General features: G+C 39.5%; 1 protein-coding gene across 6 annotated transcripts; it reads left to right on the top strand.

The window, feature by feature from the left end:
• Positions 1-244: 244 nt before the first annotated feature.
• Alg1 (ALG1, chitobiosyldiphosphodolichol beta-mannosyltransferase) lies at positions 245-10,026 on the top strand. Of its 6 annotated transcripts, none has more exons than XM_076209477.1 (2): positions 245-387; positions 8,048-10,026. In XM_076209477.1, the coding sequence occupies exon 2, from the start codon at positions 8,077-8,079 to the stop codon at positions 9,436-9,438; it is 1,362 nt and encodes a 453-aa protein (XP_076065592.1). In that variant the 5' UTR covers positions 245-387; positions 8,048-8,076; the 3' UTR covers positions 9,439-10,026. The 6 variants fall into 6 exon arrangements, with proteins under 6 accessions (XP_076065592.1, XP_076065594.1, XP_076065591.1 ...); XM_076209479.1 differs by lacking the exon at positions 245-387 and adding an exon at positions 442-552; XM_076209476.1 differs by lacking the exon at positions 245-387 and adding an exon at positions 492-786.
• Positions 10,027-13,043: the final 3,017 nt, after the last annotated feature.

The raw sequence follows: 13,043 nt of genomic DNA, 5'->3' as shown, positions 1-13,043 counted from the left end.
TAATGGAAGAAAACAAGTAATTTTGATCCCGGCAATGTTTTCCTGAATTAGTATACGAATGAATCTGGGGAGTGTAAATTCAGGGAACAGTCTCCTTGCATCATCAAAATCAATGCAAATTCTACCATAAAAATATAATGTTGTAAAGGAGCTGTGGCAATTCTCATTGATTCATATATATACATTCTATTTAACTAGTTGTATTTTGATGTACTGAAGTCAACTGGTACATTTTTAGTAAAGTTGACTATGAACAATTTAAAGGTGATATACCTTGCCGTATGTGTTAATTTGACACAAGTCAAAATATAAACAATACGACTGACAAGTAGTTATTTAGTGAGAAATCTTAACTTTACTGAAATAGACTGAAACTTCGACTACTGGGTAGGGAAAATGCACTTATGAATCAGATAACTGAATTATTTATGTAGGTTCAAGGTCATGTGTATTTCATTTGAAGATTATTGCTCGACTCGGTAGCAATAACAATAAAGGACGTGGTTCATGAAAACAGCTCACACCGTGCAGCGAAGACTTAGTAATATTTCGGTAGTTACTACACGTCAGAAATTGTGTCGCTCGTGGAATATGGTGGTCAACTTTGTTTATCAAGGAAGTTAATGATTAGATAAAGGATTGATAGTAAAGTTACAGTTCAAAGTCAAGGATTGAGTAAGTTATATAAATGCATAGGCCTTAATCAGAATCTACCAGATTTTAGCTTTCTCTGCAGGATTATACAGGCCGGTGTAGGACAAGGTGATGCAGTTTTAACTGATTAAGGTATAGTAGATAGTGCCATTTTCACCAGATGGTGATTTTAGACTGGTCTGCTATTTTCATGCCTTCATAGATTAGATAGTATTATTCTGCAATTCAACTCAAATGGTAAGTTCTTAACCACTGCTGCTAGGTCTAAAGGGATGGTGTAGAGTTATCCCATGTACAACTCATCAATACATTAAGCAAGATTAAATATGTACCTACTGCCTCTTTTGCTGGTTTCCAATTTAATTATTTCCATTTAGTGTTAGGTATATTCAGTGAGAGGAAGGTGGGCAGAGTATTTTAGAGAGTTGGTAAATGTGAAGGAGGATTATGATAGGGAAAGGTAGTTGTAGTGGGAAGCGCTAAGAAAATGACCGTGGTGAGTGAAGAAAATGGAGGAGAAATAAGGAAAGATGAAGTGAATGCAGATGTTAAGATGATGAGAGCAGGTAAGGGACCTGGGTTGGATGGATGTCATGTAGAATGTCTGAAAAAAGGAGGTACAGTGATGGTGGATTAGCTGGTAGGTTATTTACTGTTTGGGTAAATGTTCAGTTGTGTACATGGACACGATATAGCATTAGAAAATTAATTGTTAATTTTGTAAATTATAATGTATCAACATAATATGCAATTTTTTTGGCAGAAATAAAAAACAAAAAAGTTGCTAAAACAGATTTCATAAGTAACAAAGTCACGCCGGACGAATGGTATACCATGTTTGTTCTGATAGATGCCGACATCGAAGAAATAAAAGGATGATAAATTCATTTAACCTAACCTAACCTAACATGTATTTAGTAAATCGGTACCTATAATTTAAGGTCATCCGGATTATCATTCAATCACTCTTTCTGATTGCGGGGTATATAGGTTTATCATAGCTTAAAGGAATGCATGGATTTCGGCTCCATAGCATTACCTCAAGAATATATACCTCACGAGGTACTGGCGTAAGTACCGAGGGTGTACACTAGGCCTCAAATGGACCAGGCAGACAACACTTGACAAATGACAAGATGGCATCCCTATCCTATGCTAGCGATTTCATCCGTTATTATATTTGCTTATAGCAAGGTATTTTTTATTTTTATTTCCGCCAAGAAAATCGCATATTATGGTCATGTATTATAATTTACAAAATTTATATTTAATTTTCTAACGCTATATCGCATCTATGTACACAACTGAACAAATACCAATGTTTGTTTAACCCATTCAACTCCGATGACAAGATGTCTTGTCATTTGGTCAAATAAAACAAAAAATCATAAAACACCAAAATGTTTGATCAAACACCAGAAAAATATGACGTCAGTCCTCGCTTCGCTCGCGAGCGAAGCGAGGACTGACGTCATATTTTTCTGGTGTTTGATCAAACATTTTGGTGTTTTATGATTTTTTGTTTTATTTGACCAAATGACAAGACATCTTGTCATCGGAGTTGAATGGGTTAAGAGAGGGTAGAGGGCCGGAGGACTGGAGAGGTGCCTATATAGTCCCACTTTACAAGGAAAAAGGGGACAAGTGTAGTAGTTTCAGAGGGATCAGCTTGTTAAGTTTAGTTGGGAAGGCTTATGGGAGGGTCTTGATTGAGAGGATTAGGAGAGGAAGATAAGGAGTAATTGGTGAGGAACAGTGTGGGTTTAGGACAGGTAGGGGTTATGTAGATCAGGTTTTTATGGTAAGATAGATATATGAGAAAGCTATAGGAAAAGGTAAGGATTTTTGTTTTTTGTTTTTTTTTCTTTTATGGATCTGGAAAAGGCTTATGGCAGGGTAGACAGGAAGGTACTGTGGGAGATTTTGTAGATATATGAGATAGAAGGAAAGCTGTTAAGAGCATTCAAGAGTTTTTTTGAGAGTAGAAGAGCATGTGTCAGGATTAGAAATGGAGAGAGTAAGTGGTTTGAGGTAAAGGTGGGACTTTGTCAGGGATGTGTTATGTCACCCTGGCTGTTCAGTTTATACATGGATGGGGTAGTGCGAGAGGTGAATGCAAGAGTAGTGGCTCAGTGATTGGAGATGGTTAAAGAAAATGGAGAAAAGTGGGAGATAAGCCAGCTGTTGTTTGCGGACAGCTCTGTGTGTGAAAGAAGGAAATTGAAGATGAATGTGGGCAAAAGTAAGGTGATGAGATGTACAAGGGGTGAAAGTGGCAGCAGACTGGAAGTGAGTATTAAGGGAGAGAGATTCTAGGAAGTGGATAGTTTTAGGTACTTGGGTGCGAATGTGGCAGGAAAGGGAGGAGTGGAGGTGGAGGTAGAATGTAGATTGAGAGAAGTGCATAAATGCCTTGGGGGATTAAAAAGTAATGAGAAATAGACATTTGGGAATGGATGCTAAGAGGCTAGATAGAGTGAGAAATGAGGAGGTGAGGAGGAGAACGGGGGTAGAATGGGAGATAGGGTTGATGAAAGATCATTGGGATGATTTGAACACATGGAAAGAATGAGTGAAGAAAGACTAGTAAAAGAGGTGTGGAAGGCAGAGGTGGAAGGATTAAACATGAGGGGGCAACCTAGGATGAAATGGATGGATGGGGTAAGAGGGGCATTGGGAATGAAAGGAATGTCTGTTGAAGGATGGGAGAGGACAGAAGACAGGGGTGAATTGAGAATGGATGATGTTGTGATGCATGAGGTGGAGTGGGTGGGGGATTGGGGGTGAGGGAGTATGTATGAAAAATAATTTGACACAGCACAAAGGGATTTCTCCCTGTCTTCTCCTTTTCTGCATGAGGGGACAGATAGGGGGGGACACTGATTTAGTGAAGCAGTCTTGCTGTGGGTGTGCTGTGTCTTGCAACACTACCTCTGACCCAGGGCAGTGGACAAGATGCTTGGATGACCCATCATCCAGGAGGTGCCAAGATAAGAGGGTAAAGGGAGTGGAGTATGTAAGGGATGGGATGAGTGGGAGTGGTTTCTATGCCTTTGTTTTTGGCTACCTCCATGTAAGGGGGAGAAAGCCTTTGGTATATGTACATACATACATATACCAAGGCTTTTTCCCCCTTACCAGGGAGGTAGCCAAAAAGGACAAGGCATAAAATCATTCCCACCCATTCCATCCCCGAAAACACTCCACACCCCTCCACCCTCCCTCCCATCTTAGCACCTCCTAGATGACGGGTCATCCCTGCACCCTGTCCACTGCCCTGGGTATATGTAGTGTATGTATATTCTATTATAATTTTTACTCTTTAAATTTTCTTAATTTGTTCAAATTCATGACAAGGTAAAGTCAGACTTCTGGTCCTGTATTTGAAAATAGTATTTTGTCTGCATTTTTTCCTGCCTTGACGACTGGCCGCTGTGCATAAGGAGTTACACAGATAGATTCTTAGATCAGAAGTTTTTGCCAGAGAGGGAGGGGGAGGGGGGAAGAGCACAGGGAGAGCTAGGGAGAAGGTGGGAGGGAGGGAGAGGAGTTAGGGAGGGATGGGGTGATGGAGGGAGAGGAAAAGAGGGTAGAGAGAGGGAATTGAGTGGGAAAAGGAGAGGGATGGATGGAGTTGGTGAAGGAGAAAGGAAAAGAGAGAAGGGAGGAAGGCAAGGGTAAGTGAAAGAGAGGGAGGGAGGGAGCAAGGGGGAAGTGAAAGAGAGAGAGGGAGTGAGGGGGAATGGGGAAGATAAATATCTCATAAGAAATGGCAACATTGCTTCAAAACAAACTCAAAAAGTATGTATTACTCATTTTCTGTGCCACAATGGCAGCATCAATTGGTGACTGCCACTTGCACTGGCTATCCAAGCAAATAGGGCATAGGTTTCTCACTCCAAAGCTCTTCATTGTAGCCATTTACCTTCATTCTTGGAGGTCAAGGGAGCATGGCTAATATTCTTTGGGTCACTTGAAGAATTGTCACCCCAGAATGCCCACATGAAGAATCATCACCCCATGAGATCCCACTTAAAGATATGTCACCCCAGTACATTGAATATCAGCAGTGGAATAAAGATTAGGTTAGGTTAGGTTGAATGAGGATTATGCTTATTGTCATCAACTTGTACAACCGAAGAATCATAAACCCAGGATGGCCCACATGAAGAAATGTCACCCTAGGATACCCCACATGAAGAATTGTCACCCTGTTGAAGTCTGGGGTGATGATGATTCTTTTAATCCTATTCTTCCTTTGCTTGAATATGACTTGGCTAATTGTAGAGCTCCACCCTTCTCACAGGGACCTAAGATATTGTTGTCATATAATCATGTGTGTTTAGTTTAGTTTTTATTTTGCAATAGGATACACAGATGTAGAAATACAATGTATAAAATTGTGAGGATGACACAGAAAGCATTTGAAATTTATTTCCATTGGGGTGGAGGTGATATTTGGCAATGGAATTGAAGAACACTACAATGGAGGGGATGGTTACAGGCATAATTGGCTCACACTAATTGGGTGATAGCAAAAGTCGTATGTGGTCTTCTTTATTTAGGAAAAAATGACAAATTAGGTAAAGTCTAGTCCTGTGAGTGGAAAAGGTGGTAGAGAAACGTAGGTTGGAGTAGGAATACAGGTAAACGTCGACTTACGATGGCATTAGGTTTCGATAGAGCCATCGTAAGACGATTTCATCGTAAGTCGATCCCCAATTTGTGTATCACTCTGTTCCGTGGTCACTGTACCTAGCTTACCTGTATATTAACCACCAGAGATACTGAATATAGCCTATTAAACATGTACAGTAGTTTATTTAATTATTTTTATCCTTTTTACCATATTCAAACACTATATGTATTTTCAGTACGGAACTTAAATCTCGCGGGCAGCAGCCAATGCCAGCCGTATGACGTGACGTAATAATACTCGCATCATAAAATATAGTCACCGCTTATATCGATCATTCTCTCTTTCACCCGCGAATTTTGAAAACCACAGAGAATGGGATTCAGGGCACATTTGAGAGAATGTAAAACACAGGGGCGACTACAATTAATAAAATCAAGACGCCGATATGGCAGCGTCGCGAATCCACTTGCTCCTCATGACGCCTACGTAGGCGGCACCGTATGGAAGGGGTTAAATTATCATGTCGTTGTCGTCGTCGTCGTCATCGTAAAGTCGAACAATCGTAAGTCGCGTCCTTCGTAAGTCGACGTTTACCTGTACTATATTACTGACGTTTCGACTGCAAGTCTTCTTCAGAGTAGTCAAAAACATCAGTAATATAGTGTTCCTACTCCAACCTGCGTTTCTCTACCACATTTTCCACTCAATTGTCTAACCTTTTCTGCATTTAGTCCTATAATTGTATGTATTGAAGGATAATGTTTGTTTTAATTCAGTGGTGCTGCTCATTCAAGAGCAGGTGTTAATTGTAGAGTTACTCTCAAAAGTGTGGTGATAAGCAGTGTGACACACTTGTATAGGAAAGATTGGCAAGTATGGTTAACCTTTGGAGGCATTGCAAGAGTAGAAATCTTTCATGATTTCAGAACCATTACACTAAACTAACCCAACCAAACTTGACTTGTACCTTCATACATATACCAAAGGCTTTTTCTCCTTTACAAGGGAGGTAGCCAAAAAACAAAGGCATAGAAACCACTCCCACCCATTCCATCTCCTACATACTCCATTCCCTCTACCCTCCCTCTTATCTTGGCACCTCCTGGATGACGGATCATCCCAGCATCTTGTCCATTGCCCTGGGTCAGAAGCAGTGTCACAAGACACAGCACATCCACAGCAAGGCCGCTTCATTAAATCAGCGACCCCCCCCCCTCCATCCCCTCATACAGAAAAGGGGAAGAGGAGATGGAGAGGGGGGGGTTGCCATACAAGACTTAACCTTTTTTAACATACTTTCAGATATTGTCATAACAATACATGGAATGTATGGGCAATCAGAATGTCAAAAATAAAATAATAATAATAACAATGATAATAAAAAAATAAAAAAATAATAAATAAATAAATTAAATTAAATTAAAATTTACATCACTTGAAATCCAGTTTGGAGAAGGGACCTGAAATATCTGAAGTCAGGGAAGAGACCAAGAGGGAAACAATTTACAAATACTTCATTCAGAATGGAGTACTAAGAATAATAACAATACACCAAAACCATCTTTATTGATCACCTGCATTCAGAAACCAAAATCTTAAGAACATAAGAATGAAGGAGACTGCAAGAGACCATAAGACCTACACTAAGCAGTTCCCCCATAGAACTTCACATGAAAATAACAGGAACACAGTTCTATGCCAGAACCTTAAACACCACATACCCTGCACCTTACATTTCACAAGCTTCACAACAAAAAAGCTACACCAGCAGCAAACTAATCAAACATCAACCACAACCTTCCGCCCAAACCACATAAAAAGATCCTCACAAAAACACATTCATACCCAAATAAATGAACAAGCCCTTCAAGAAAGATCACCAAACTCAATACTCCAACAATAATCCCCAAATATAAATCCCATAGAGAACCCTCACACACACACATACTCACCAAACAAAAACCACACTAGCATGCCTACGCTCATGACAACATCCATCATTAAGATAGTACCAACACAGGGTAGACAAGGCCACAGATTCAAAATGCCCCAGATGCAACCACTAAATCTTCCATCTTACTAAAATGACTCATATTAATAATCCCCAGACAACAATACATCTTCCCTAAGTGACTAATAGTCCCACCTAAAAGCCAGTTTCCTGAAACCCACAGGTCTTCTGCAAGATAGACCAGGGGCATTGGATTGATTAACTGCTGTTTTGGTGATGGTATTTTACTGAGTTACACCAACTACTTCTTGGTTGGAGGGAGGATTTAATTTTGAATTTTTCATGGTTTTCACAGCTTCCCTTTGTGCTCACATTTTTTACCCATACATGCAGAAGTGTCACTCCATCATTCCCAGGAGCATCTTCAGCATATGTAACCAAAGGTTTTCAGGGCATCTCAAGTTGTACAAGAAATGGTGTGTGCTCACCATTAGATTGCATCTTATTCAATGTGCAACCACTACACAGAAAACACAGACCACCTCATTCTACAATGCCTCACACTAAAAGTCCCTAAATAGCAACACTATTTCTTCACTGAGTGACTTATGAGCCTGTCCAGTGGCTGTAGGAGTTGTGGGTCTCCTGCAAGAGAACTAGAGCAGAGGACAGACTGACCCAATAGGTTTTAATGTGGTTATAACTGAATAGGTCCTAAATGCATTTATTTGCTGGTTGTTGATTAATGTTTTGATTTAATTATTCATATAATGGATATTTGTTCATATTTGTATACCTTTCAGGTTGAGAAGTAGAAAAGCAAGGAACCCAAATGTCTGGAGAAGAACATGAAGATGATGTTGGTGAAGAAACTGAAGAAACAAAAGCAAGGGAAAATGTTACTGTTGTTGTCCTTGGAGATTTGGGTCATTCACCACGGATGAGTTACCATGCCTTGTCCCTGTCACAAGAGGGCTTTGAGGTCACCATGGTGGGATACAGGGGTTCAAGACCACAACAGGAGATCTTGGAAGATGAACACATTACACTCACATATATGCAACCAGTGCCAACAATCTTTAATTCCTTTCCTTCTATTCTAAGATATATTGGAAAGGTTATCTTTCAGGCAGTCATTCTAGCTGTTACATTATTCCTTAATACTGCAAAAGGTCGGGTATTGATCATGCAAAACCCACCTTGTATTCCAGCTATGCCTGTATGTTGGTTTTATTGCTTTCTTACAAGAACTAAGTTTATAATTGATTGGCACAATTATGGGTACTCTATTCTTGCCTTGACTTTGAAACCCAATCATTTACTAGTCAGATTTTCATACTTTTTAGAAAGAGTTTTTGGCAAGTTAGCTCATGCAGGTCTTTCAGTTACTAAAGCCATGAAAATGGATCTTGAATATAACTGGGGAATTAAGAGAATTTCTGTCTTATATGACCGTCCAGCTGAAAGATTCCATCCAATATCTGATCATGAGAAACATGAAATGTACATCAAGTTAGCAGAGAAGTACAAGTACCCATGCTTTTCTAGTTCCACACCAGATGATACTGCTTTAAGTGAGCGTTATGCAGAGAGGGTAGTTTTCAAAGAAGATAGGCCTGCGATTCTTGTATCATCGACTAGTTGGACTGAAGATGAAGACTTTTCCATATTACTTCATGCACTCTCAGATTATGAGGCTGTAAGGAAAGAGTTCCCATCTCATTATCCTCCATTGATAGTTGTCATCACTGGGAAAGGCCCTCAGAAAGAATACTATTTGTCTCTGATTGAGGAACAGAACTGGCAGCATGTTGCTGTAGTTACTCCATGGCTTGATGCCAGTGACTACCCAAGACTTCTTGCTTCTGCAGATTTAGGTGTTTCTCTACATTATTCATCTTCTGGTTTGGACTTGCCAATGAAAGTAGTGGATATGTTTGGCTGTGGCCTTCCTGTAGCTGCTATAAATTTCCAAGCTCTTCCAGAGCTTGTTAAGCACAATGAAAATGGACTCATTTTTGAGACCAAGGAAGAACTTGCAAATCTCCTCCAGGACTGGTTCAGGGGATTCCCAAAGGAAACACAATTGAAGGAGTCCTATTATGATTTCTATAAAAACATTGAATCTTTTGGAGAGTTGAGATGGCACCATTGTTGGACAATGCACGCTTTACCACTTTTTAGAAATGGGTAGTAGAGATAATTATGGCCAAAGTATTTAAGGGGATCTTTCAGTTGCCATTAATATGGACATTTATTTTTATATTTTCATTCCATTGAATTGAAACGTGTAATATAACCTTTTTGACTATTTATTAGACTTAATTTATTAGGAATCAGCGTGAATGGGAACAAATAATTGTGTACAGGTGTTGCAGATGGATTTGACTGCTGTGGGAAATATGTCTTTCATCTATAGAATAATCTATACTTGGTTGTATTTGGGATGAAAGGAGTGTTTTCAAACTATATTTTTCAAAATAAGTCTGATATTATGAGGATTTATTTTACTACTGTATGGCCAAATCAGTTTTGATTGCCAGTCATATGAACTGTATGTACTAATGTAGGACTTGAATCTCTAGTCTACTTTCCATATAGGCTAATGAAAATTCAAGTGTATGTTTACAAGATATAAATCAATGGTGATGCATTTGCCCTAAACAATGCTATGGACATATTTTTGTACCATTTTCATGATAGTAAACATCTTATGTAAGGGAATTTTATTTTCCTACAGTTATTACATTTGTGAAAAATTAATAAAGAAAAGAAAGAACAATATTTTTTTTATTTCTTTTCTTAGTGATAATAGTAATGAATATTGCCTCAATTTGTACTTATTGGAACCCAGCACCTTAACAATGGCTGGGGGAAGGGTTTTCTCTATGCTCTAATGGGGTATTAACTGCAATAGTAATGTACAGTCGATACTATAGGGACTTTTGGGGGTGTCCCTATGGATCAGAGCCACCCATCAGTCATCTATATTAAAGTTGGAAATCCTCATTCAGAGAGGAATGATATTTTTGTACTAAAGCCATCTCTCCTTTATGCTGTTCCCATGAACCTGTCATTTTTCCACTTCCGTGACTATCTCCTCTGGGTCACCCTGTGATGGGAGGAAAAGAATTCTGCCCCGGTGTTTCCCATGCATGACAGCTGTGATAGTGATAGGACTAGGGATCCTGCTCTCTGTATGTCCCTCTTATAAAAATTCAAGGGATAAAATGGTCTGGGAGGACTTCAACAAGTACCTTTGTAATTGGGTCATTAAACATGCATGGTTGTGGTATAGGTGAGAGTAGAAGGGAAGAGATTGGCAGTTTCTGAGAAGAAAGATAAATGTGTTGGCATTAAATGAAACCAAGTTGAAGGGTAGGGGTTAGTTAGAGAGGGAAGGAGTGACTGCTGGTAATTGATGAAATATGAAAATGTGGTGGAGTTGGGGGTGGGAAAATGCCTTTTAGCATTATGTGACTGAGTGAAACAGGTGGGAAATGTGGGTTTTTACAAGTGCATACGGTCCTGGTAGTGAGAAAAGTGAAGAGGGAAATATTTTTAGATAAATCTAGATGTTTTAGAGATGGGAGGAATGTAAATATTGTGGGGTTGGAAGATGCAGGAATGACCCATCATCCAGGAAGTGCCAAGATAAGAGGGAGGGGAGTGGAGTGTGATAGGGATGGAATGGGTGAGAGTAGTTTTTATGCATTTTTTTTTCCTACCTCCCTTTAAAGGGGGAAAAAGCCTTTGGTGTATGTATGAAAGATGCTATAGTAGGGGACAAGTCAACAGATGGACTAGTAGGGATGCCAGGTAAGAATTATATTAAAGAGATGATGCTAGAGGTGTGTTTAAAAAGGGAGTTGACAGCAAAGTGTTTAGGAGAGTCAAGCACAAGTATGTATGGGAAAGGTTGGAAGGAAGGATGGTTGATGGAGCATAGATGGACTATGTAGTGGTACCCAAAAGGAGAATTGAAAGAATTGTGGGTATTCATGTTTTCAGATCGTTCTTTTGTAGAAGGGAAATTGAAATATTGCAGATCTATCTTGACGGTGCAAGAAGTTCAGTGAGTGTCAGGTGGATGCCGTAACGTAGGAATCATCCGTTGTTTTGCTCAACCGAATGACATCAATAGCACTCCTTGAGTCTGTGTACATTATGGCTGCCTTCTGCCCAGCAGTGTGTGATCCAGGGCCATAAAGATGGCAACAAGCCCCGTCTGGAGAGTGAAGCTGCCATCACTCCCTCCACATAAAGGCTTATTCACACATGTCAGTGATGCGTCCGCTCAGTGCTTCAGTGTCAGTGAAAAAAAAGTCGTTACTTTGAATTCGATGGACGCATTCACACATGTCCGGCGCAGTACCGCATTTTGTTTCTCAGTGTCAGTTCAGTCTCCGTCCTGTGAAGTTTAGTATCATTGCCACCGATATTTTTTAGATTTTCATGGATGTCGGACAAGTGTTGTGAGCTGCTTGGAGAAAATGAACAATGAACTGCTCATTGAATTGGTGCGAAACCATCCAGTTTTATATGATATGTCACAACCTAAATATATGGATAGCAGTTCCAAGCTAGATATATGGAACAAAATAGGAGAAAAAATGAAAGTAGATGGTGAGTACTCTTTTTATTTGATGTAACTAAATTACACCACACCACACAGCATCATATTACAGACCACATCACCTAACCTCACATCGCACATCACCACACCACACCTTCCCTAACATCGTCACACTTCACCTCACCTTTCTTTTACTGATGTAGTTAATATACTCTTAATTTTTTAGTCACATGAAATTTATCAGCTTTGAATTTGCTAGGCTTTTGCCTCTCTGATTTAGGCTAGGTCATTTTCAAATTTGCAATCATGAAAACTGCCATGGCAGAGATCCAACTTCTGAATTAAAGTAATCTTTGTACAGTTCCCTTACAATTAAGGCTTCTCTTGTTGCATTTCCCTCCTGCTGAGGCAAATTTTCAAGTCTTGCTTCTGTAGTTTTAGGCACTTGCATTTACTTCATATGGGCGTGTATCTACATAATATTTTCTTATGAAATTATGCAAAATACAGATTGCAAGTATCATGTGATCTATATTTTCTGGTTTTGCTTGAATTCTTGTTACATATTCTAAATTTTTAAGACAAAATTCCAAAAGTTTTTTCAACGACTTCTGGCATGAGACAGTTGGTAGTTAAAGATATGCCTAGAAACATCCAAAGCTTGCCCCCAGATATGGTCGCATCAAATAAGTTTTTAGAGGAAAGGCTTCATCACCCACCATTACACAAGGAGCTTAAGTATGTGTGCCTGGCAACAAAGCATTCCCTGGTACTGATAATGTACCCTGCTGAAGTGCTTTGCCTAGACCAGAATTAGCAAAAATTCCACCATCACTGTTTTTTTCCCATATGCACCTACATCAATTGCAGTAAAATTGTAATGCACATCAACAAGCGCTAACAAGACAACTGAACCACTATTTCCGGAAGCCTGAATGGTCAAATGTTTGCCGCTCAAAGCTCCCAAACAGTTAGGATAATTCCAAAGTGTTGAAAAATCATTAGCGATGGATTTCCACATCTCTGTTGAAGGATTTGGTAGCATTTCACTCATGAGATTTTCTGCTATTACCCTGCAAGTGTCTGTGACAATCTTGTACACTGTGCTATGCCCCAAGTGGTAGCTGAATGAAATTGTCTTCAGGGAATCCTCAGTTGCTAGGTACCTGAAAGAAGTAAATATAACTGTTTTTCAGGTTCATCATGTAGAAGCTTTTCAGGAT

The sequence above is a fragment of the Oratosquilla oratoria genome, chromosome 26 (genome assembly GCF_046742065.1).
Source record: "Oratosquilla oratoria isolate Oo_2021 chromosome 26, ASM4674206v1, whole genome shotgun sequence".
NCBI classification, from domain to species: domain Eukaryota; kingdom Metazoa; phylum Arthropoda; class Malacostraca; order Stomatopoda; family Squillidae; genus Oratosquilla; species Oratosquilla oratoria.
This window is presented reverse-complemented; position numbering and strand designations above follow the sequence as displayed.

Coding starts and splice junctions, on each gene's coding strand:
- Alg1 (XM_076209477.1), top strand. CDS start 8,077: ATGTCTGGAGAAGAACATGAAGATGATGTTGGTGAAGAAACTGAAGAA.